Source organism: Pecten maximus, chromosome 8 (genome assembly GCF_902652985.1).
Source record: "Pecten maximus chromosome 8, xPecMax1.1, whole genome shotgun sequence".
NCBI lineage: Eukaryota > Metazoa > Mollusca > Bivalvia > Pectinida > Pectinidae > Pecten > Pecten maximus.
Window position 1 is genome coordinate 34,934,612 of NC_047022.1, and position 25,078 is coordinate 34,959,689.

Genomic DNA, 25,078 nt, shown 5'->3' on the forward strand with positions numbered 1-25,078 from the left:
AGCATAATTCTTTTTGAATAATTAATGATTACTCTTACCTCAAATTCGGATGTTATCTAGATATATGATACGTAAATGTGTAACAAACCAAAGGCGTTCCGATAACTACAGGCTGCAGTTGCAACATGGAGGACGCAGACGGCTCTTTGGCCGAAAGGGAACGATTTTTGCAGTGTTTCCGACGTTTGAATGGATTTAACTATCGCCAAGAAGATGAAGGGTCGAGGACTAACTTCAATTTACTTCTTGACGAAATTAATTCAAAGGAATATTATATGCGGATCGTCAGAGAAGATGTATGTTTATTTCCAGAATATATCAGATGCCTGAGATGGTAACTGAAATGAAATTATCATGAGTCACGGTTATAAATGGACATGTTGTTTTGACTACCGCATAGAAACCGTTTTTTTAATAATTTGTCTTTTGAAAGTTCCGTTAATATTTCAATCCGCAATCATAATTGATAATCGTTAATTGCAGAGGGTTTCACGGCACATTTTATATATATTAACGCAGGTGCCTGACTCGTTTTATAAAATAAAAGCATATAAGAGTACATATAAATATCTCATTTTTATGTACTGTTATATGTTATTATTTTATAAAGCGAGTCAGGCAAAAAGCAGATCTCTGATGGAGCATGCCATATAGGGAGTAGGAGGGGACCTTACGCCACAAACAAACAAAAAATAGTCGGATAAAAAAAATTAGTCTCACACCAGTATAACCCATCCCACCAATAGATATCCTTGACATGAAACGGGTCATACTAGGCTATGTTTTTTATCTGACAATTATTTTAGGTCGGCGCCTAGGCCCTACCTCCTGCGGATGGCTCAGGAGGCCTAGCTTATAGGTAGATATGTGTCGCATCGCACCTGAGATCCAGGTTTGATTCCTGTTAAAACACTCTGTAAGACTAAGAATGTGTTTCGGTCCCTGTTCTTTCACTTTCTATTTAGCTTAAAAACGGGCAAGGTACATTTTGTTTTGGATTATGGGCAGTCTGATTGTATTTATAACTCATGATCATTCAATCTAAATCTGTACTCCCAATGCAAGATCAATCGTATCACTAATATAGGATTTGAGATGAACCTCCCTATAATTAAGAATTGATACTTTTAAATATGTTATATATATCAAGAACATATTTTTCTGATAATTTTTATGAGTATGAAGTAGTCTAAGAGTAAAGATGAAAAGCATAACTAACAAGAAAAAAACAGGTGATATTTAATGGAAGACATTGGGTTTCTTGTTTATTGCAAGATCTGTTATATTTGTATGTCACATTTTATAACATTGTATGGACGATTGATTGCACGTCACAATCATAATAATTACTTATCTTCCTTGACAGATGTTTTTGATTTTTAGATACTTTTTAGGGTGATTTGGCAGATTTTCATAAGCAAATTAACTGCAAATTTTCTTTTGTAGGAAGCTAACAAACTTATAACCAAGTTTTGTAGTGTTGTCCCATTGTATGAAGAACGATTCCTGGTCAAAATTTGTCAAGCCATTTTCAACTTTACAGCAAAGCAACAGGTAAAATAATATTAAACAGTAAATACATGCATGTTTATATCACTCAGTATGAATTAGATCATTTTAATTGTTTTAATTTGCAATGTAATACTGATGACAGTAGTTATGCACATTTTGCCCAATGCCATGATTGATGTTTTAATGCATCTTATTTTATAATTAGAACTTAAGAAGAATGTACCTTTTTCTGCAGTATATTAACATATATTAACTTTGATTCTGTCTCAAGTATATATAATGTATTAATTTAACATAGTCATAATATTAGAAATTGGGTGCGTCTAGTTATCAACACTGTTAGTTCTGTGCCCAATGGAATCATGTGTCCTCAGTTTGGATAAGGAACATTCAAATTATGCATTACAATCTAGCACTTAAAAACAATGTGTGAATATATACTATACACAATCTTACAGTTTTGACTTTAACCATTTGATAAATTTGAGATATTTTGAACAGCTGAAGCTTACAGTTCAGACACTGCATTTAGTGACAGAGTATCTGATATCAGCTCTACAGAGATGTCAGCCTTGGACTCTATCAGAGATCCTTATGGCCCTTGGGGCAGTTGTGTATGAATGCTGTGGCCAACTTACAAAGGTACTGTATGAACAATTTCTGAAGTCAGTTATTGTCCTTCAATATGCTATATCCATTGTTATGTATAACATATATGTAATTTTGCATTAGTGTGGGGAACCATACTCTCTTTGGAGTTTGGGATAGCAACTCTTTGTAAAAATTTTGGCTCCATGAATTCAAATGTTTGTATACAGTTCAAAAGTGGCTTATATCTTGTGTCAAAAACTGGTTCACATCAACAAAATGACAAACAGATGCTGAAATCACATCTGATGAAAAGTGTGAAACATCAAACAAAACTGACCACATCTGTATGTACCATGAAGTATCAATGTTTTTCTTACAGTACCATGACACATTCCTCAACAAGACCCAGGGTGTGTTGATTCCATTGTTGTCGGAGCAGGGCAGTGATGAGGATGTCTTACGAGGCGTTATCCAGTGTATAGAAAATCTCACCATTAAGTATGTCAAGTTTGGTTAGAAAATAACACAGTTATCGTACCCATATCAGTATTATGATAATCTGTAGTTAAATTAGATTGAGTAAGCATGAATAAGGAACACATTTTTAGTTAACTGTGTATTTGAGCTCTGTCTTCTATGTTTCCACACGATGAGATTGTACTGTTTCAGTCAGTAAAAGCAGCCAAGTTGTATAATGATACTTGTGGTGTTACAGAGTGGCTGACCAATCATACCTGGAGGATCAGCACATACTGACATGCTTTGAAGTGTTCATGAACATTCTCCACACAGTTCCTGTTAGCAAGATGGAGATGAATACACAGTGCAAGGTAGGAAGTATTTCAACATTTTAAAAAGGTCACTAAGGTGAGGGACATTACACTTTGATATTATTGCTAGATTCAAATTGCTTAATTGTATATACTAACAAATGTATTGTAACATAATGTATTGACAAAACGCGCGATGTTGGTGACACCGCTTCTAAAGAAGCATACCGCTTTCTAAAAGCGCTGCCGTCTTTTTCGTCTATAGGGTCTTGGTGTGATATTATATATCATTCAAAACGTGTTTTAATGTAAATTCTATTTGTGTCAATTATAAGTGGTATATCGAAAGATAAACACGTTTTATATTGCTTAAACAACCTCAAATATGCCCAAATAACGCTTGTAACGCGTAACATCTTCGGGCTTAGTCGTTTAAAAAAGAATATTTAAAAACGCGCCAAAGGTGGACACAAACTAAAAAAATGACGTATGGAAGTGAAAATGACGTCTTTATGACGTCAGATGATTTCAACAGTGTAGCGAATCTGCAAATGAGATAAAATATACCCAAACCAGCTCCACTCAACATGTAACGCTGGGCCGAGAAAAAAAACGGTAAAAGTTTAAGGTTTTACTGGGGGAAAATGGTAAGTCATTTTAATTATCTTAAGAAAATTTTCTTTTCAAAACAACGTTTTCATTTAGAAGAGGTAAATTTAGAATTTCCGTAAATTGTCCAGCAGCTAATTTTGTGTCATTTCTTGCATATATAAGGGTTTTGGTGACATTTTATAGTGGATTACCAGATACAAAATTAAGAAATTATATCATATGAAAAATGTGTCTGTACTGAATATTACGAAACATCTTTCGTTTTGATAATGCGACTAATAATAAAAAAACGATACCATAGTTATAAATTTCCGTAAAATGTCCACTTAAATATGCAGACGCATTAAAAACGTCATGTACGATAGTACGTCACGTTACACATTATTTAGTAGAAATCGTTTTCAAATCACATCTATAGCTCTGGAATGTGTATATCATTATCACTGTCAAAACAAAATATGACCCCCCCCCCCCCTCGGACTTCATAGCTAATAGCGAGTTTTTTTTTATTCTTTTCAAACGTTGGATCGCTCCCCCAGTCGTGGGTAAATATCCGCATATGTAATTGCGCCAGTCCGATTTACATGTATATCAATCCTACATTGTACTTTGTTGCGCTTTTGTCTACGATAACGCATGTGTTCTATATTAGGGTCGTAATTGGTAAAATCTGTGAAATAAAAATTATAGAAATATATAATTTTTTAATTACAGGATACTGGGGTACAATTGCCCTCTCTAACGTCCACGGAACGCATCAAATTATTCAAACAGAAGCGCGAAGAAAGTAGGAAAAGAAAACGCAGAGAATATTATGAAAAAGAGAAAAATCGCGTTAAAGTGAATCACAAAAATGTATCAAAGTCAGCACTGATCAAACGAAACCAACGTGCTAAAACCAAAGAACAAGAAGAAAAAAATAAAACGAAAAAGCTTAAAACTAAAGCACGTGTACAGAAATACAGAGAAAATAAAAAGAAAGCAAGCATAGGCGACAAAAACATGACAGACTCTGTAGAAAAATCTTTCAAAAATAGAATGAGCAAGTGTAGGTCTTTAATGCGTTTCAAAGAGAATCTACCGAATACTCCAGTGAGAAGAAGTGCGGTAATATCTGCATATTTAGATTCTAAATCTCCAACTGCAGAATTTCTTCGGAAAGAGAAAAAATGTGTTCCGCCTGAAGATATTGAAAATATCGAACTCGCGAATTGTGTACTCAATGACATGAAACAGGCTATTCAAAGTACCAAAACCAAACGCTCAGATGATGCCAGATCGTCTATTAATGTAATATGTGCGTCTGTTAACGGTCCTAATTCAGCAGAAAAGAAAATCCAAAAGAAAATAGCTCGCAAACTAGGTTTACCAGCTAGGCGTATTTCTGGCGGGAAACGTATTCGTCATCGGGTATTGACGTCTGAAAAATCTTCCTGGACGGAGACCTGTCGGAAAACACGCGCCGATAAAATATCGGACTCGGACAGGAAGAAAGCGTACGATTTCTGGACAGCTTCTCAAAATTCGCGACCAACCGGGAATAAGAATGACATCAAACGAGTAAGAATTCGTCCTAAATGTTACTCTAGTCACATGATCCATGTACTCGAGAAAACACAAACGGAAATTTATCTTGCTTTTAAAGCAGTGTATCCCAATGTAAAAATGTGTCAGAGAACATTTGAAAGGTGTAAACCTTACTATGTAATTCCAACGCGACAGAAAGATCGGAACACATGTTGTTGTAGATATCATGTCGAAACGAGAACTGTATTCAAAGACTGCATGGATTTCCGAAGAAATATGATAAAGCACAAATCGGAGGATGAAAAGGAACAATACCCAATATACGATCACTTGAAGGAAATTGTTCTGACAACATTCTGCAATCAAAGAGATGACAACATTGATTGTATCAACCGAGAATGCAAAAACTGTGGCGTAAATTTATTGTCATTTCATGCTGAAGAATATGATAAGTCTGACTCTACTCCACAAGTCACGTGGTCGAAATACGAATACGTTAGCATCAATGTGAAGAAAAACAAAGAAATAAAAAAAACTATGCTTAGTAAAGAAAACTACGGCACCAGGAGAGATGTTCTCGTATCTAAGACATTTATTAGTCTCATTTCCGGCCCATCAATTCCGCGCGAATTGGCAAACAACACAAATGAAAACCTTACTTGAAAATTTACCGATAAATGACTGCATTTGTATTCATGATTTTTCTGAAAACTTTTCATGCATCGAAAAAAATGAGCTTCAATCTAGTTATTTTCAGAAAAATGAAATCTCAATCCACGTTACTGTTATTCATGATGGAATAGACAGTACAGAAGATATGCCGAACATCGTTACAGAACACTTCTTTGTTATAAGTCCGGACTTAAATCACGACCAATACTTCACATATGCTGTCCAACGTCTGGTATCTGAATACCTTAAATCTATAGCTTATCCAACAGAAAAAATGCATGAATTTACAGACGGATGTCAAGCTCAATACAAAAGCCGTCACTGTATGGGTTCAGTGGCTCATGGCATGCGAAGATTTCGGGTACACCACATTAATCAGAAATTATTTTGAAACTTCGCATGGAAAGGGGCCCCAAGATGCTGCCGGGGGATGTTTCAAGCGGAAGGCGGAAATGGCAGTCATACGAGGAGCAGAGACTATCCAGTCTGCAAAAGACTTGTATAATTTTGGAAAAACCAAGTGTGAACAACCAAGTGAGACTGCTAATTGTAAGCAAAGACACTTCAGGTAAGTAAGTCTTACAAAAAAGTTTATGCCACAAATATTGTAGCATCTATATAGGCTAGCAGGCCCGTTGGAAGGAAATTCATAAATGCCGGGATGGGGTGTTAAGCTATATGTTGATGACAATAATTACTCTTTCATTACATGTGACAATTTCATCAACCTAAGGACGCCATAATAATTGGAGGGGTGGGGGGGGGGGGGGGGGGGGGGGGGGGGGGGGGTGCTTCCGTGTGTGCTTCCAATGGGGCTGAAGGGTAAAAAAATTGTATGGATGTCAGGCGCGGATCCAGAATTATTTTTCGGGGTTGGGGGGGGGGGGGGTCCAACCGTCAGAATTTTTCCAAGGGGGGGGGGGGGGGGGGGGGGGGGGTGAGCCTAGAAATCCAAGAATACATCATGGTTTTTGGTTGTTCTTTTTAAAATTTTAAAATTCCAGTTGGGCGGTCCGGACTCAAGTTTTATCCATGTCTTAATAAGGACGGATTCAGTAGTCATACATCAGGTTTTGAAATAAAACCAAACTTTACATCGTAAACTATTCATAAACAATGTAAAATATGTTACATTATACTTTTGGGCTTTCATGGAATTTTAACTGTTTTTCAGGTATATCGAGGCGGTTTCGCGTGAAACAAAGATACGGTTTAAACCAATCCCCCAAAACAGGAAAATACACCAAATAATAACCACCGGGAATCCCTCACTTCTGTTCATCCGTAATCTCTCGTGCTATACTTGCGATGAATGTATCGAGGGAAACTATGGATCTTGTGTTAATCAACACGTCGGGAAAACAACGACAGCAAACATCAGCCGGGAAAATGTCAACGACGCAGAAGTCGATGTAGATGATACGGAGGAAGAACCACACGAATTACTTGATTTATGTCAGCCCGGTAGCATACTCGCTGTATACACAGACGACCCTAATGAAGACTTTTATTTATTCAGAGCTGAAAGTCCGCCCGAAAAGCTGAAAAGGAAGACAAAAGACAGTTGGGGGGCGACATTTGAAAAAGGACATGAAATCATACGGGGGGTTTATTTTGAGGCCACGAATGTCGATTTTCGCTACCGTCTTTTAAATGACAGACATGCCGTGGTGCCATCATGTTCTGTGAGACACATTTTGAGGAATGCGAGTATGACCAATAAAACTCTTATCATCAGTAAAACCGACAACGAGGAAATATTGGCATCAATGTCAGAAGTTTTTCGAAATTAATGAAATTTGAAAGTCGCGAATTTGACATTACATCAACTGAATATAATGTATATTTGATTATTTGTGTGATTGAAGTATGTTTAAATTATATTTAGAATAAGGAAAATTGTTTGATGAAGAGTCACTGCATATTAAGACACCGCGTCAAGAAAGCGACGTCGCAAAAACGGCGTAAATATGTTACGCATATGGTCACCAACATCGCGCGTTACGTCATTACAACATAATGTAATAAAATGTTGTTCATCATAGAATGAACTACTTGGCAGATATCTTGCAATTGGGTCATAAACACAGAAAAGTAAGACGTGAAACTTGTTTATTCTGACACTGCTTGGGATTCCATGTAATGTACATGTATGTCAGATGTTAGTTTATCAGAAATGAATGTTATGATAATTATGTATTAACCTGCAGAATAACAAAATGCTTGTAGGACAGATCACACAGGTTTTTCCGTTAGACATGAAATCAGTGTACTTGCTATAGCTGTTTCTGATAGATTTGAATACATTAAATGTTGTTTATTCTACTTTTAAAGAATTGATGTTATGTATATTGAAGGTGTTGATCTGTTCCTTGAGAGGTCTACAGAATCTAGTAGCAGCAAAGAAAGTCATGCCAACAGATCAGCTGGGCAATCTACTAGCTGCAATTAGAGTAAGTCAGTCAGCTAGGCAGTCAAATAGATGCAATTTGTCTGTTAAGAGTAAGTCAGTCAATTACTCATTGGTCATTCTACCAGACTAATTTAGAGCTTTATGGAATCATGTTTTTAAGTTGATTTGGCACAATATCATTTTCATATTTTGTTTTAAATTGCAGAGTCACAGGGTTAATTGGATTTTAATTAATGTTTTGAGATGTTGTGTGTTCCCTATATGACTAGAATAAAATTCATTATTTCACCTTGCCAGGATAGGAACATATTTCCAAAAAAATAACTATTATAATATAATGTATCCACAAAAGTATTTAGCCCCAAGGAATATTCATCAAAATTAAAAACAACTCTGTAGCCTGTACCAATTGATAAAATCTATGTTTTCCAATCACCATGGTCATTTTTTTCTGAGGTTGTAATCATAAACAGCTAACAGGACTAGCTGGTATACTCTTCATAATATAGTGTGCCAATCATCTAAATTTGAACTTAAAACATAACAATTGATTTTAAAACTTTAAAATAGTAATGAAGCTAACCCCCTTAATTATCTCGATAGCCTGCAAAAGTGATATATCTAACACGAAAAAATGAACTGCCTCAAGATAAACAATAGTTTTCCTGCAGTAATAGATTATTTGCATGTGGCAACATGATACAAACCTTTTTTGTTTGTTTTTGTTTTTTTACCAGACATCTTATTTCTTCTGTTTAATGTTTTAGACATACATGTTTCATGGTGTTTCCAATTTCCCGGTGACTGTTCCTGAGCGTCTCTATCCGACACCTCTGAGTCAGTATGCTGTGCCATCCTTCAAGACATCAACACCACAAGGGGAACATAAAGCAGAAGAAGAATCTCAGGGTGCAGCTAAGTCACAAGCTGGTAAAAAAACCAGGAAAAAAAAGGCAAAGAAATCACCAGAGAAACTGAATAAAAATCAGAATGGTGAGGAGACAGCCTCAACCATAGATGGTGATATACAGGGTGAAAATCAAGGCTCATTAACGACTGTGGAACTAGGTTCATCATTGAGTACCAGACCTGTCTGGGCAAAGATCAGTAGTTCTGATTCTGATTATTCGGACACTGAGGGAGGTCAGGGGTCAAGAATGAGGTCATACCACACTAAGGTCAGACAGTGTGCACTGGCCTGTCTACACACAGTAATCAAGGTTGGTATCACAGATGATCTTTATTTAGAAATCAGCCTTTAGTATACAGCCCAAAATTTCAACAGACATATTATGGAATGCTTGTTATATATGATATTTTAATTTTTCTCTCTATGAAGTATTGGTTAACAGTTCTATAAAGTGATGTGGGAGGAAGCTGGAGTACCAGAAGAAACACTTACTTTGTTAACCCTTTCCTTATATTTTGTACAGACTACTGACCGACGGTTGATGTTTGGATACTGGTCATCTTTTATTCCTGACTCCAGTGCAGCTGGAAATAGTCCTCAGGTCCAGACACTCTTCACGATTATACTGAAGGATCCATCTCCAAAGGTTAGTTATAATAACTTTTCCCCCTCAAACCTATTATAAAATAACCTTTCAGAAAGCTCTGGACAATTGGTTACATTCTTTAGAGGTATCTCTGTAGTAGTAATTCAATTGTTTTTTACGAATTTAAGTAAATTGATAAACATATAAAGCTGACCGGTATAAAGTGTGGCTGATTTTACTGTGTTACAGTGTCGTATGGGAGCACTCGCAGCTTTGACTGCCTTGGTTGATGGAACAAAGACATTCCTGGCCGCAGCAGAGGACAGGTGTGTAGTTTTGTAGTCTCTCTTACATTACGGGTTTATTTCGGATTCTGTGTCATTTGCAAAGCAAACACATTTTCATCCCCACAAGGTTCCCATGCAGACTCTAATAAGGTAATGATTTGAATCTTGGAAAATTAAAGATATTTGATGCAGTGTTCGAAAGTAAAGGTGGTCCGATGGCCCGAGGCTATAGAAAACCTGGCCGGTCTATGTACAATTTCTAAATGTTGGCCCCAATGGCTATGAAAAGTTTGAGTCTTGACATACATTTCAATTCATGTAAACAACATCCTATATTTTCTGACAAACGATCATATGAAATCAGAGTTTACAATCAAGATATTTTAACTGAGAATAGTGCATTATTGGCTTCAAACATTTAAGTGAGTATGAACTTGATGATGCAAGCTTTTGCGTGATGCAGTTATGCTACTTTAAACAATATATGTTTACAAAATGGGTCTATCGAAAAATGACTTGGGCTAAGGATTTAAATTTTCTGTAGACCAATTTTCTAAGGAATTTTTATATATACTTTCAAACACTGTTGATGACAAATGTGATATGATATAAACAAAACATACTTTTACTCTTCCTTGTTTTCCTGTATAGTGAACAGACGACTGCCTTTACCCCATTCTCCTCCGTCCTTGGATCGACTATCAGGGAACTGCATCGCTGTTTATTACTAGCTCTGCTGTCAGAGAATTACCCGCTTACTCTCACACAACTTATCAAGGTCAGTAGTAGTTCTGGCATCAGAGAATTACCCGCTTACTCTCACACAACTTATCAAGGTGAGTAGTAGTTCTGGCATCAGAGAATTACCCACTTACTCTCACACAACTTATCAAGGTGAGTAGTAGTTCTGGCATCAGAGAATTACCCGCTTACTCTCACACAACTTATCAAAGTGAGAAGTAGTTCTGGCATCAGAGAATTACCCGCTTACTCTCACACAACTTATCAAGGTGAGTAGTAGTTCTGGCATCAGAGAATTACCCGCTTACTCTCACACAACTTATCAAGGTGAGTAGTAGTTCTGGCATCAGAGAATTACCCACTTACTCTCACACAACTTATCAAGGTCAGTAGTAGTTCTGGCATCAGAGAATTACCCACTTACTCTCACACAACTTATCAAGGTGAGTAGTAGTTCTGGCATCAGAGAATTACCCGCTTACTCTCACACAACTTATCAAGGTCAGTAGCTTTATTTAAAGAAAGCAGTAATTTAATATTATCTGTGTGCATGGCGAAAATATGATTGATACCACTGTATTTAAACAATTTGTTAAAATCAGCTGTTACATGGCTACATTTACTATGAAGTTAGTATTTAAAAATATCAATGAAAATGTTTCAATTTTGCTTCAAAAGACATATCCTCTAGGGCATGGGAAGTAATGCTGCTTTGCATTCTGTAGCTCATTGAATTAATGTATTCATGTAAATTATACATTGTTAGCTCAACTCTTCAAAGAAGAGGGAGAGCTAATGTTACCCCATCGTCGGCGTTGGTTTTCTAATATTAACATTTTGGTGCAAGTGTTGAAAGGCATATTGATAGTTGGTATAAGGGTCCCTGCAGGGTTGTACTATCCCCTCCCGGAGTCGAATTAATAGATTTTTTTGGGAAAAAAACCCTCTCACATCACTCTATATACAAACTTAGTGACAAAGTGATACTTAGTGCCTGTATAGCAATACTTCAGTAAAATCTGTAAATTAGACATTGATAGCAACCATTGCATGTTATGTTTACATTTTGAAAACGCTGTGGTCGATGTTTAGTGTGGTATATTGATTGTGTTTCTTCCTGTAGTGTATAGCGATCCTGATCGGTAATGTACCGTATCATCGCATGAAGCCTGGACTTCTGTCCAGAGTAATCAAGCTGGTCCGTAACTTCCTCAACCACAGAGGTAAGTACTGCTATTTACAATGACATTGATACCAGGAAGGTGCATCACATAGATTTTGACTTAATGTAAAAGGGACAGTGAAATAACACTAGTATACAGCTATGATATGGGTATCATCACAGTTGATAACACAACAATTTTTTTTTTTAAGTAAGCGAAATAAACTATTAGTCTGGATTTAACTTAAAGAAATATGTGTTAAAAACAAGAAGGCAATGTACGTTTTTTGTATTTCTATAAAAGCAATATTTTATGAATATAATATTGGCAATATCTACCTAATAATCATTATTATATACACAAACTGTTCACAGATCCAAATGTGCGAGTGGCATGTCTGACATGTTTTGGGGCAGTAGCTGCTATCCAGCCTCCACTGATGGAGATTTGCCACATCATTCAGCCGTCCAAACCTCCACTGTCAGCATCCATGTCACAATCATCTCAATCTAATACTGAAGTCAGTCAGCAACCAGAGTCTGAATCCAGAGATACTAGATTTAGTAATAACCAAGGAAATGATAATTCTTCAAATGATGGACAGCTCAGAAATCATTCTCCAGGGGTCGTGACCCCACCTGTGGGGCAAGGTTCTGGAGTTACATCCCCTGGGACTGTAACTCCTGTATTCACAGACAAGTTACTTCAGGCCCATGCTCGCGACACTTCCTGGCTCATCAAACTCTGCATGAAGAACATATTACCATATACAGATCACCATGGAGACTGGTCAGAGCCTCACTTAGAACCACTTCCTGTTAGATTGGAGTCTCTACAAGTACTGGCTCACCTCACAAAGGGCTACTTCCCTATCATCAGGTAAATGGAATAATATGTAAATATTTATGTGAAGTTTTACTTATTTGATAAGGAGGAGTTTCCCTGCAGTTAGTATCTCCCATCATAAAAAAGCTTAAAAATTTAAAATTGTATTATTTGGATTATCCATAAACAGTCAAATAAAATATATCATGATTATAATGACCAACATGTTTTTTGCAGGAATAGTCTTGCTGTACTCCGTGATTTGATACATAAGTGTATGCAAGACTCGGACCAAGTGGTCAGACTACACACAATCAAGGTAATCCTATTATGTAGTTGATTTTATACTAACAGTTGTAAACGTGCTATATGTAAGTTCAGATTTGCTGGAAAAAATATTGTCTGTTTTCTATCTAAGAAAAAACATATCTCTTTGAATGTGTTGTAATGGTTTGAATTCTGTGTGTTAAGCTACTGGATGTGTTAACACAAGTGCTACTGCAGGATGTGCAGGTGGCCGAGAGAGAGGGGCCTGAAAACCGAGTTAACGTAGACCTGGTGAGTAACAGTATGGGAAGTTTACAAATAGTCATCAGAAAAATTAAAGTAAAAAATGAAGTGAAACATCTTAATTCAAAAATGGTTGAAAATATAATATGCTTTAATTAAATACAACAGTATTACAATATATTTTTGCATTTGAAATTAGTTATATAACAAGTGTAATAAGTAATTTTAAAAGTTTTTTTTTCCTGTAATACACCATTGTTGCAATTTTGTTTTTACCAGACTGCAAAAAATAAGGTAATAAATCTTCATTATTAATCCATATGTTGATGATTTTTTCCCCTAAGGCCAAGGAGTTCTGGAGTTTCATGTTGATGGGGCCCTTACCCAACATATTACAGACAGAAACAAACAATGCTGTCCGAGCTACGTCATGTGACTGTATATCAAATGTTGGTCCAGAGGTGTTCGCTGTTTTACCTGTAAGATATCATAAGTGTGCCATCCAAATTGACACCAAAAACACCCATCACATGCTCTATAAAATAATGCTTTGGTTTTGTCTAATGAAATTAACCATTTTCTTTACAGTAATGTGAAAATTGATTGAAAAAATCCTTTGAAATGTTTCCTTTGGCCTCATGCAATATAATCCATGGTAACTTCATCTACTTTGGGTCAGATATTTTTTAACTGTACCATGGGAATGCATGAAGCATCTGTGTAAAAGAGCCTACCTGGTCAAAGGACCCCTAGTAAATAAATTACCCCTATCCAGATACATGGCAGTTGCATAGGCTTCCAACTGTTGATCACATGTTTACAAATTATTAACCTGTATCAATTTTCATATTGGTGCCCTGTAAACCAAACATGGAGCCCTTTGTTGGGAAAAATATTTTACATGAATTTATTTATTACTCCAATATTGCTATATATAAATGATTTCAAAAATGTTTCTGTTTTTAAATTTGTAGTACATTGTGTTACTATTTACACTTTACAGATGGACAAGAGAATTCTCTGTATTACACTGGTCTTGGGTCTGACATCAGATGAAGATAGAATTGTACGGTCAGCAGCTGTCAGGGCTGTCGGAGTTTATGTCCTCTTCCCTTGTCTCAGAGAGGTATGGTCAGGATAATCTTTTCCATTTTTTTGTGGGAACAGAGAGTAAATTATCATTTGGTGAAACTTCATTTGCTGCATTATTACAGATTTGTTGGGATCTCCTCCAGTGGTTTATGAATTATAGAGCACTTGACTTTGTCAAGAAAAGTACTCTCATCCAAATTTTGAACTAAACTTTTCGTTAAAGGGTTTTAGACACAAAAAGGTTAAAGTTGTCTATAGGTTAGTTTCTGAAAAGCCAGTCAAATTACCCTCACACTCCCGGGGTTGTGTATATACACGCTGAGATACAGGGCACAGCATGGGCCCATCTAGACAACTGACCTATATGCAAAATTTCATTCTGATAACGAGGTCGGTCAGCCTCCTATGTCACAGGTTCACTGCTGCCGAGATGATAGTATAACTAACCTTATAAACACCCAAATGTGTGTCGCATTAAATCACTATTTACACACTATCTACCAAAGGTTTTGTGATGTGGGAATACTTTACATTAATATATTGGGTTACAACAGTGAATTGGTTACATGTACTCCAGTGATGATCCCGTTATTCATTAAACAACTGTATTAAATTCAACTTTATTCCATAAGTTTTACAACTTATTGGATAAAATAGTATATAACATTAATGGACAAAGGCATCCACTCTTACATGATTTATAATTCAATAAGCTAATTTGTCAGATTTGTTACAGGGAAACAGAGAAATAATCATTAAAAATGAATATATTCTAATTAAAATCTTATAAAAAATCTTTCCTTTAGTTTATTTGCTAGTGATAAATATTTTCCTAAATTGTTAAGTTCTTTTATATTTTCTACTTTGAGTAACTGAATACGTTTAAACATACTATAGTATTTAAAATGATATGTTTTAATCAAATCAATACGAATGTCTGCGTAACATTTTCACCACATCAAATACATTTCCTTCATAACCTTCATAAAACATTCTTTAAGGAAATTGTCAAAAAAGGACGTTGTTTGAATACATTACTGTAAAATTGATCAGAACAGTAACTGATTTCTTCAAACATTTACCCAAGACTGACAGTTCAAAGTTACTGATTTAAATAAAGAATCCAAGGATCTTTAGTTTCCAACATGTCATCATAACATGCTTTGAGTAAAAAATTATCTGGACGCTTTAATTTCAACCAATATTTAAAAATTCTTGATTTAATATGTACAAAGGAAATCCTCAAAGTTCAATGTACAAAAAACCCATGTATCGTCTCAGATAAAAAAAATCAGTTCTGTGATTACGTACTATCTAATTAAATTACATCAGGATGAGACAACTGCATTTCAAACTACTGCATTTTTATCAAATCTTTATCTTGCAAAATTAAGAAATGGATATTTTTATGTTAATATTATGTCAGGAAAGGGTAAAACATGTTCTTAAAAGTGTACAAAATCTTATCAAATTATGCCAAAAATAAAATGGTTAACAAGGCTAGGAAAATTAATCACCGTAAAAAGACTTCACAAGTGAGATCATTTTGTCACCTCACTGTATAGTAGACCAGAGATGTATATATCACATATGTGATATTTACATCTCTGAGTAGACCTATAGTGTATATGCCATTGTTTGAGTTTTTAAAATAAAAAAAATAAATAAAAAGATGACATGTGATATTAGTAAATTACCAAGGTTATGATATTGTCCGCTGGTCTACTATTTTGATTATACAATTACAGACATGAGGTGTGGAAAGAAAATCTAAACATGTAAGATGATAAAATCAGGACATTCACTGTCATTGCTTTCAATGTTTACAAAATAATATGGGGCTCTTTGAAGTTTCCCTCTATAAATGCATATAACAAGGCAGATTCTAGCCTAGTGATACTGGTGATGTGAACCAGATGACGCGTCGGACCACGTGACCACCTAGCTCATTAAAATTTTTCAGCCAGCAGCAATATCCCCCTACTGGCCTAAAATAGATAAACAGCTTTGTAAGGCGAGGTAAAACCTGTGTCAGCCAACATTTATGGGGTCGGGCTAACAGAAAATGGAAAAATACCCTATGTGTCCAAAACCCTTTAATATTTTCTATCAAAAGAGTATTCAGTTCAATAATATTTAAAACATTTAAGTTTAAAACCTTACTTACATTTAATAACTGTTACACTAATAAATCATTTTCCAAAAATCATTTTAAAGGAACTATTTAGAACATTTAAAAAAAAACAACAACAAAAATACCCCACATTTTTCTGTTTCAGATACAATTTCAAAATTGATAATAAAAGAATCAAATCATGATAAAGTAACAGCTTGATGAAACATTAACTGATCCTAATTTGTTTTACATCTTCTGAAATTATCTTGAGTCTTGTCTTAAATCAATTTTTCAGGACGTATCTTTCATCGCTGATGCTGCGAACTCCATACTGAAAAGTATGACGGATACAAGTCTAAATGTACGGCTTAAGACAGCATGGTCCCTTGCCAATCTCTGTGATGCCTTGGTACTCAACAAGTGGGTCATAATACTAACATTTCATAGCTGTGATTTCATACTTGGAAAGATTAGCTTAGAAGGTTTATTTAAGAATGTTGCTTTCCAAATCTGAAATTCACCTTTTCGTCCACCATCACCAGATGGTACACTGTAGAATAACCTTTCATGTGTCCATCCGTAAATAATTTTTGTATATGCTATTTAATTGTTCATATCCAGATTAATAAAAATCGTAGCCAATAGGTGGCCATCATGAATTTTGAAAGTTTAAATGTTATCACTATTTCTCTAGAAGTATTTCAAAGATTAATGTCAAGTTATATGTAAATTTCCATAGGTCCCAAGTTGTGTATGTTCAATCTTGTATTTCGACAGCTGAAGTTTGTTATTGCTACCCGTTAGAGAATATTACATATATTAATAATTTCTTTTTGTACCTGTTTCAATTTTGACACTGATCAGTAGGATAAAGAATGCACATCATACACATGTTTATATTCTTTAAAGGAATTATTCAATAAACTTGCCTAAAAATCAGTTGTTAACATATGTACATGTAGTCATTTTTAGATTTAATAATCATATCCATAGTACTGTATTAACAGGTCACAGTGAAAACTCACTAAAAACTAAAAGTAATTTCTTGATTAGACTTGACAATGTATAAATGTGACATCACGTTACTAGAGTTTGATGGACTTATATTAAGTTGTCTTTTTAAAATTAACCTGAATTGCCCTCTCAAAGGGTGAATTCTGCTAATTTGAAAGTACGTTTGTTTATTTTTCAATATTTACCCTCTCTTCATAAATATATGATATTTTATGATAATATATTTTGAAACAAGTTATATAGTTATGTGATGGTTTTCATTTGTTTCTAGGACAGAGGGAGATGCCCAGTTCCTACAGGACTTCTCGAACATGTTGCTACAGAAACTGTTTACCACGGCAACCCGAGCTTGTCAGGACAGTGACAAGGTGCGGTCAAATGCAGTCCGTGCCCTTGGTAACCTGATGAGGTACTTACCTAAAAGTAGTCTAGGTACGTATTCTTTACAGGTCAACATTTTTTTCCTATTGCAGTCTACCACTTACAACAGAATTATCATCCTGCTGTTAACTTATCCATGTTAATCCAAGATTATGAACTGGCTAATAAATAAGAAAAATTTATCAAAGAATTACCAGTATTAAGTGGTTTAGCCAAATTTATTTTCGAAGCTAATAAGATTCAATCTGTACATCTTTAACCTGTACTCCACTTTGTATTTGTATTGCTGTTCTATACCAATATTATGACTGTGTTCTTTATGACATGTTCATCTGGACCATATGGCCCACAGTCAATAAAGAAATTGAACATTGATTAGTATTTGATTGATGTTCCTGGCTTTACCTTACAGAGAAATGTACGTTTAAGATACCCGTGGAGGAGGGAGTGAAGGCACTCGTCAAAAATATCACCTCTGGTACCATGAAGGTAAATAATAAAAACTCTCCCTAAATGAACGTTATAACATTTTATCAAGTCTTTTAATATTATACATTTATTCATACATTTTGTTTATATAATATTTTGCTAATCTTTAAGATTTTTTATCAATTCTTAAAAGATATAGATATATACATGTATATATATATACACACACATATTAAGTTTTCAATGAATACTGGTATATCTTCCTGTTTGAGAGATGTTAAAGATATTTTACTTTTTTGTTTGGATCTGTTGCTATGTAAAAGAACCTGAAATAGAGTTTGAGTTAATTATATTTTTGTGTTTAGGTGAGGTGGAACGCCTGTTATACTGAGTTGATTATATTTCTGTTTAGTTGAGGTGGAACACCTGTTATACTGAGTTGATTATATTTCTGTTTAGTTGAGGTGGAACACCTGTTATACTGAGTTAATTATATTTTTGTGCTTAGTTAATTATATTTTTGTGCTTAGGTGAGGTGGAACACCTGTTATACTGAGTTAATTATATTTCTGTTTAGGTGAGGTGAAACACCTGTTATATTGAGTTATTTATATTTCTGTTTAGGTGAGGTGAAACACCTGTTATACTGAGTTAATTATATTTATGTGTTTAGGTGAGGTGAAACACCTGTTATATTGAGTTAATTATATTTATGTGTTTAGGTGAGGTGGAACGCCTGTTATACTGAGTTAATTATATTTCTGTTTAGGTGAGGTGAAACACCTGTTATACTGAGTTAATTATATTTCTGTTTAGGTGAGGTGAAACACCTGTTATACTGAGTTAATTATATTTTTGTGTTTAGGTGAGGTGAAACACCTGTTATATTGAGTTAATTATATTTATGTGTTTAGGTGTCAGAGGTGGAACGCCTGTTATATTGAGTTAATTATATTTCTGTTTAGTTGAGGTGGAACACCTGTTATACTGGGTTAATTATATTTCTGTTTAGGTGAGGTGAAACACCTGTAATATTGAGTTAATTATATTCATGTGTTTAGGTGAGGTGAAACACCTGTTATATTGAGTTGATTATATTTATGTGCTTAGGTGAGGTGGAATGCTTGTTATGCAGTTAGTAATCTTTTTAAAAACCCACTTCTGAACCAGGCCAGTACCGAGTGGATGGTAAGTTTTCTCTAGTCTTACTTTCTTATGTCTAGTGATGATAAAGACTGTTTTAATACTAGGGTAAATGCCTGTGTACAAAACTACAACCCGGTAAAAAGAAAATCTAAATCAATAAAAATCATGTGCATTGAATGATAATTATTTATCTAATGATAGTAATAATTTTGACATAAATGGTAGGTTTGATGTAAAAAAATAAAGTCATATCCTTGATAAAAAGTACTTGTATGACTGCAGCGAGACATCATACTAGCTTTATGTGGAGTTGTCCGGGACTGTAAGAACTTTAAAGTTCGGATCAACGCTGCTCTGGCCCTTGGGTCTCCGAGTGACCGTGACCAATATGGGGACATTAGCCTGTTTCTGTCAGTGTGGGAGGCACTCATCCGAGGTCTAGAGACTGCAGAGGAAGTCACAGACTTTGCAGAATATAAATATAGGGGAAATCTTAATAACCAGGTCAGTTATGTTTTTGTCATTGAGATTAATGTTGTGTTAAAACAAATAATGAAAAATCAACATTTTCGAACAGTTCATTCAACAACAACGAACAGTTTATTCAACATCAAACAATAGTTTATTCAACAACAAATAACAGTTTATTCAACATCAAATAATAGTTTATTCAACATCAAATAATAGTTTATTCAACATCAAATAACAGTTCATTCAACAGCAAACAATAATTCAATCAATTCAGTGTTATTTCATATTTTGAACTGTTTTCGTCTGTGGTAACTTTATCTTATCATTCTGCCCTCAGCTTTGTCAGTCACTGTTGTGTGGCTGTTTTGTCATTATTTAGTTGATAAAACGGTAACAAATAGTCTATAGAAAATTCTCCATATAAAAAGCAATTGTACATATTTATGTCATATTGAATTATGTACCCAACATGATGTTAACACTGTCTAAAGTAAGGTTACTATCAGGTCTAAATATAGCCTTTCTTATTCTGTAAAAAAAGTGACATGATGTAGTATAACAGAATTACATGAATTGTATTTAAAATTTCTAGATTTTGAAGCAAAATGAATCATAACCAATAAGAAAAATGTTTTAGGATTAAATTGTCTGTCTGGTGGTTTTAATAAAGGATCAAATTGAATATAGTATCAATATTTGGAATGGGCCATGAAGCTACCTAGTAATGAGGTATACAGTCCATACACTAGCTGTCTGATCACTTCATAGTGATATTTTCTATGTTTTATGTAGATATGTACTACCATCCTTCATCTGATTACGGTAACACAGTATGATGACCTTGATAAGATTGACGAGCTACTGCAAGTCCACTTTGACCTGCTTCTTGATTACCTTGAGAAAATACAGAACTCTCCTGAAGAGAAGAGGACAGAATTTGGTAAAATCAATACATTTGTATTCCTATGTAGATTTAGAGAAAAAAACATTGTCTGACAACATCAGTTTTTAGGTCTGAAATGAGGTCTCATGTGACCTATTGTAATTGGCTTTTTGTCCATCCTCATGTGTCGGACCACGATAACTCAGTCTGCTAGAGTTCCAGTCATGTAACCTCAGGTGAAGATCTGAGGTGCGTGGTTTGACACTCTCTACACGTATTGGTTTGTGTTTCTTCGTAAGGAGAGAAATGGACTGGTCTGTGATGTCATGGTTGTGTCCTTGGGCAAGACATTTTACCCTAATTGCTCTGGTTGGCTTGCGACAAGCATCCTGTATGTTGTTCAGTGGGGTAGTCACCAACTACTACAATGAGACCCCACCTCAAAATGACCCTGCCAGTTCATGGGGCAATAATCTCAGAAAATAAGCAAATCCTTATGTGTCATGCTTCAGTAAATGATTAACAAGAGACCCTGCACGGTCATGGTATTTCTCCAGTAGCATGCTAAGGTAAATGGCAACCAAATTTGTTTAAATGAATCATCTTGACCTACTCTCAAGGTCACAGGGGTCAAATGTGTAAAATTATTTTAAATTATTAACTTCTTCTTAAGTTTGCTTTTTGAAAGTACTTTAGTATTGATTATAAGCGTGGGGTTTTATATGAAGGTATTGTATATGGACATGAGAGGTTCATCATTAACCAAATAAAGCTATGTTTTTTTGTTTTTGTTTTGTTTTGAAAAACCAGAAACAGAATGTGTAGCAGCTCAACAAAACCTGGCCATAATTCGTGACAGCAAGCTGTCGCACAGACAGAGCATGGCTGTGGATCGTCTGGTACAACTTGCTCACTCTGACGGTAAGTCCATGGACATCTATGTTTTACATACCATATCCAAGTCGTGGTTTTATCAGTTCATGTAGTAAAAAATTGAAAATTACACAAAATATTTTATAAGTAATAATCAGTAATGTATGGGAATCCCATTAGTTAGGTGGGGGTTTGAGCTTTGTTTGTTTTAATGTTTCATAAATCAGAATTGATGTTATATCAAATTTATGTTTGCTTTGATTTCAGAATTTGTGGAACGTGAGCCAGAGAAGAGTGCATTTGTCCAGACTTATGACTAGAATGTTGGTCTGAAGTTATCAATATCTGGACATTAAAAAGATGTTGGATATAAGATGGATACCCGATGACACTGTTGTTATTGATATATATGAAACAGGCAGACACAGACTGCCTTTACTTCTTTTCATTTCAGAAGTTTTTAGGGCATAACATTTTGGGTAATTTGTTTACAATTATTGAAAAAGTGATATTCCATGGATGATACAGAAGATATTTTAGACGATATACAGTATACACACTATACACATGCAGAATTAAAAAAGTAAGGTTATGGAATTTTCATATTACAAAGGTTGTTAAATTTCTTTATGTTTCAAAAAGAAAGTTTTTTAATCAATGACATTGATGGAGCTGTTTGGGTTTAGAGACCTACAGAGTTTTTGTAATGTATCAATCTGATTTCCTTATTTTGAAATTCCATACAGTTGAGAAATATATAGTAACATTTAGAGCTGTGTATCGCAATGTCTATTGCGATTCAGGGGTTACGATACGATACGTATCACGATATATGAGAGGCTGATGACCTATCAGATATCTGGTATTCCATCATACAGTAGTCATGTTTGTGTTTGTGGTATTTCCGGAATATTTGAGTCGTTGTCTACATTTGTTTAAAAAAAAAACATATGTTTTGTCCGTTTCCCACAAAGCGTTCATGAATTTGGGAAAGAACTCTAACAGGCAGCTTAATTTAAAGGCCGCTGGAACAGCCTCGTCAGCCATGTTGTTTACGACAAAATGTACATTAACTTTGGTCAAGGTCTCCCAAATCTTCCGGTATCGCGATTCAAATCAAGGATACACGATGCATCGATACACCACTCTGCAATCCAATACATTGGGGCATCAGTGAATGGTTACACCACTAGTAACATTTAATTTTTCATTGAAAACATATTTTTTTAATATTTTTAAAAGAGATCAGAAATAATGTCAACAAGTGTTCAGAAAGATTAAAGTTAACATACAAAATGTATATAATTATGTAGTTGTCCAATGTGACAGGAAATCTGTGATAAAAATGCATGTATGATTTGTTAAAATGTGAACTGAATAAATATGTTACCTTTAAATTTGTTATGTGTGCAAGTTGAATGATTAGAACTGATGCCCAATTTTCATTGCCTTATTTTTCATGGTGATGCTGCTATTCATAGAATTAGTTTCATGTTAGCATTAGTGCTATTTGATGGCAATATGAATTGTTTTGGACATTTGTCAACAGAAATAAATGTATGCATGATGAATATGATTCACAAAAATACTAGTATGAATGGATACTCGACAGACTGAATGTATGAATTGTGTGTGAAATATTCAAGGGGTATAAGTAAGGGAAACGGGACATATAGTAGTTACTGTGTTTGTGTGTCCATCAGTAAGCGTGCGCCTATGCAAAGCTTTGAATAAGTTATCTCCTGAACCCTTGGGATAGATTTTCCTGATATTCACACCATAAAGTTCTCTGACTAGATTTTGCTGATCATCAATCAAGGTAAAAGGTCTAAGGTTGCACTTGTAAATAAAAAGCTTAATGTGTTAAACATTTTTCATGAACAACTGGACAGATTTTGTTCATATTTATACCAAGACATTAAACCATCAAATTTTGACACCTGATTAGATTTCAAAGGCCACTGGTGTCTCGGTCAGAGGAGGGACTTGACTTTTTTCATAATTGCAAGGTTGTGTTCAAGAGATCTCATGAATTCCTGAACAGATTTATTTTATTCATAAGAGGGCGGGGGCCATCTATGTGAGCCCCTGGACAGATTTATTTTATTCACAAGAGGGTTGGGGCCTATTTATGTGAGCCCATACAGATTTATTTTATTTATAAGAGGGTAGGGGGCTATCTATGTGAGCCCCCCCCCCCCCCCCTCCTCATTTTGCTTTTGTTTATTTAAGGTGCCTTATGCACTAACAGTCAGAAGTCTAAAATTTCTCAATAGTTGTGCAATGTTATATGTATGTCTGCACTTTATAGGTATTTAACATTTCTAAAAATATATTGAACACATATATATCTATATATCTGTTGTATGACGACCTACGCTGGCACTAACTCTACTGGTGATGTCTACAACTAAATAGAAATAACAATGGTTTCTGTGATGTGTATTGCTACATCACTACATTGTGCATAGACAAGATGGTTGTAAATGCCTATGAAGAGAGCTCTTGACTAGCGACGTTAATTTTGATTGACATTGAGAAAGATCAGTAAAGGAATGTATTGCAGCACTTGTTGTTTAGATGGAAATACTGTAATGTGATATGTATTTTATTAAACAAAATAATTAAATTAAATTATCGTCTTCTTTGTTTAATCTGGAGAGGTAAGGGCAAGGTAGAGATAAATCTATGTCTCCACATAGATAGCCTGATTCCAGCACATCCTTATACCTCAAACTTCATTGTGGGGGTAAATTTATACATTTTATAAGCTCTGTGTCTGTGGTCTGTCCCTCCTAAATAATTCTTGTTATTGCTATTTCTCGGAAAGTACTGAACGGATCTTTCTCAAAATTCATATGTAGATTTCCCTTGGTCTCTTGTTGTGCATATAGCATTTTGGGACCAATCGCAAAACAACATGGCCGACAGGTGGCCATCTTGGATTTTGACCATTGAAGTTTGTTATCGCTATTTCTCAGGAAGTGCTACCCTAAGGATCTTGACCATTGAAGTTTGTTATCGCTATTTCTCAGAAAGTGCTAAAGGATCTTTCTCAAATTCCATAAGTAAGTTCCCCTTGGTCTGTAGTTGAGCATATTGCATTTTGGGCACGATCGGAAAACAACATAGCCGACAGGTGGCCATCTTGGATTTTGACAATTGAAGTTTGTTATCGGTATTTCTCAGAAAGTGCTACAAGGATCTTGACCATTGAAGTTTGTTATTGCTATTTCTCAGAAAGTGCTAAAGGATCTTTATCAAATTCCATAAGTAAGTTCCCCTTGGTCTGTAGTTGTGCATATTGCATTTTGGGACCGATCGGAAAACAACATGGCCGACAGGCGGCCATCTTGGATTTTGACAATTGAAGTTTATTATCTCTATTTCTCAGAAAGTACTAAAGGAATCTTTCTCAAGCTGTGATAGACATAGTGGGCTTAGACTTTTAAATCAACAATGGAAATATGAATGTATAAATCTGAAGTCTTAATTTTAATTTCTAATTTGTTGGTATACCAAGATTTAATTAGGTCTTAGCATTATAAAACTAA

The 25,078-nt window shown here is 35.0% G+C and overlaps 2 protein-coding genes across 2 annotated transcripts; both read left to right on the forward strand.

Annotated features, from left to right (window-relative positions):
- The first annotated feature begins 111 nt into the window (after positions 1-111).
- LOC117333314 (HEAT repeat-containing protein 6-like) lies at positions 112-24,158 on the forward strand. Its single transcript, XM_033892553.1, has 24 exons — positions 112-296; positions 1,447-1,554; positions 2,014-2,154; positions 2,483-2,601; positions 2,819-2,933; positions 8,042-8,137; positions 8,865-9,317; positions 9,531-9,653; positions 9,843-9,919; positions 10,532-10,658; positions 11,745-11,844; positions 12,159-12,663; positions 12,847-12,928; positions 13,081-13,167; positions 13,464-13,598; positions 14,123-14,245; positions 16,623-16,747; positions 17,613-17,773; positions 18,135-18,211; positions 19,262-19,339; positions 19,580-19,801; positions 20,561-20,708; positions 21,462-21,572; positions 21,792-24,158. Exons 1-24 carry the CDS (start codon positions 126-128, stop codon positions 21,842-21,844), a joined length of 3,537 nt encoding a protein of 1,178 aa, XP_033748444.1. The 5' UTR covers positions 112-125; the 3' UTR covers positions 21,845-24,158.
- On the forward strand, positions 6,037-7,866 carry LOC117333315. Its single transcript, XM_033892554.1, has 2 exons — positions 6,037-6,252; positions 6,859-7,866. Exons 1-2 carry the CDS (start codon positions 6,137-6,139, stop codon positions 7,475-7,477), a joined length of 735 nt encoding a protein of 244 aa, XP_033748445.1. The 5' UTR covers positions 6,037-6,136; the 3' UTR covers positions 7,478-7,866.
- Positions 24,159-25,078: the final 920 nt, after the last annotated feature.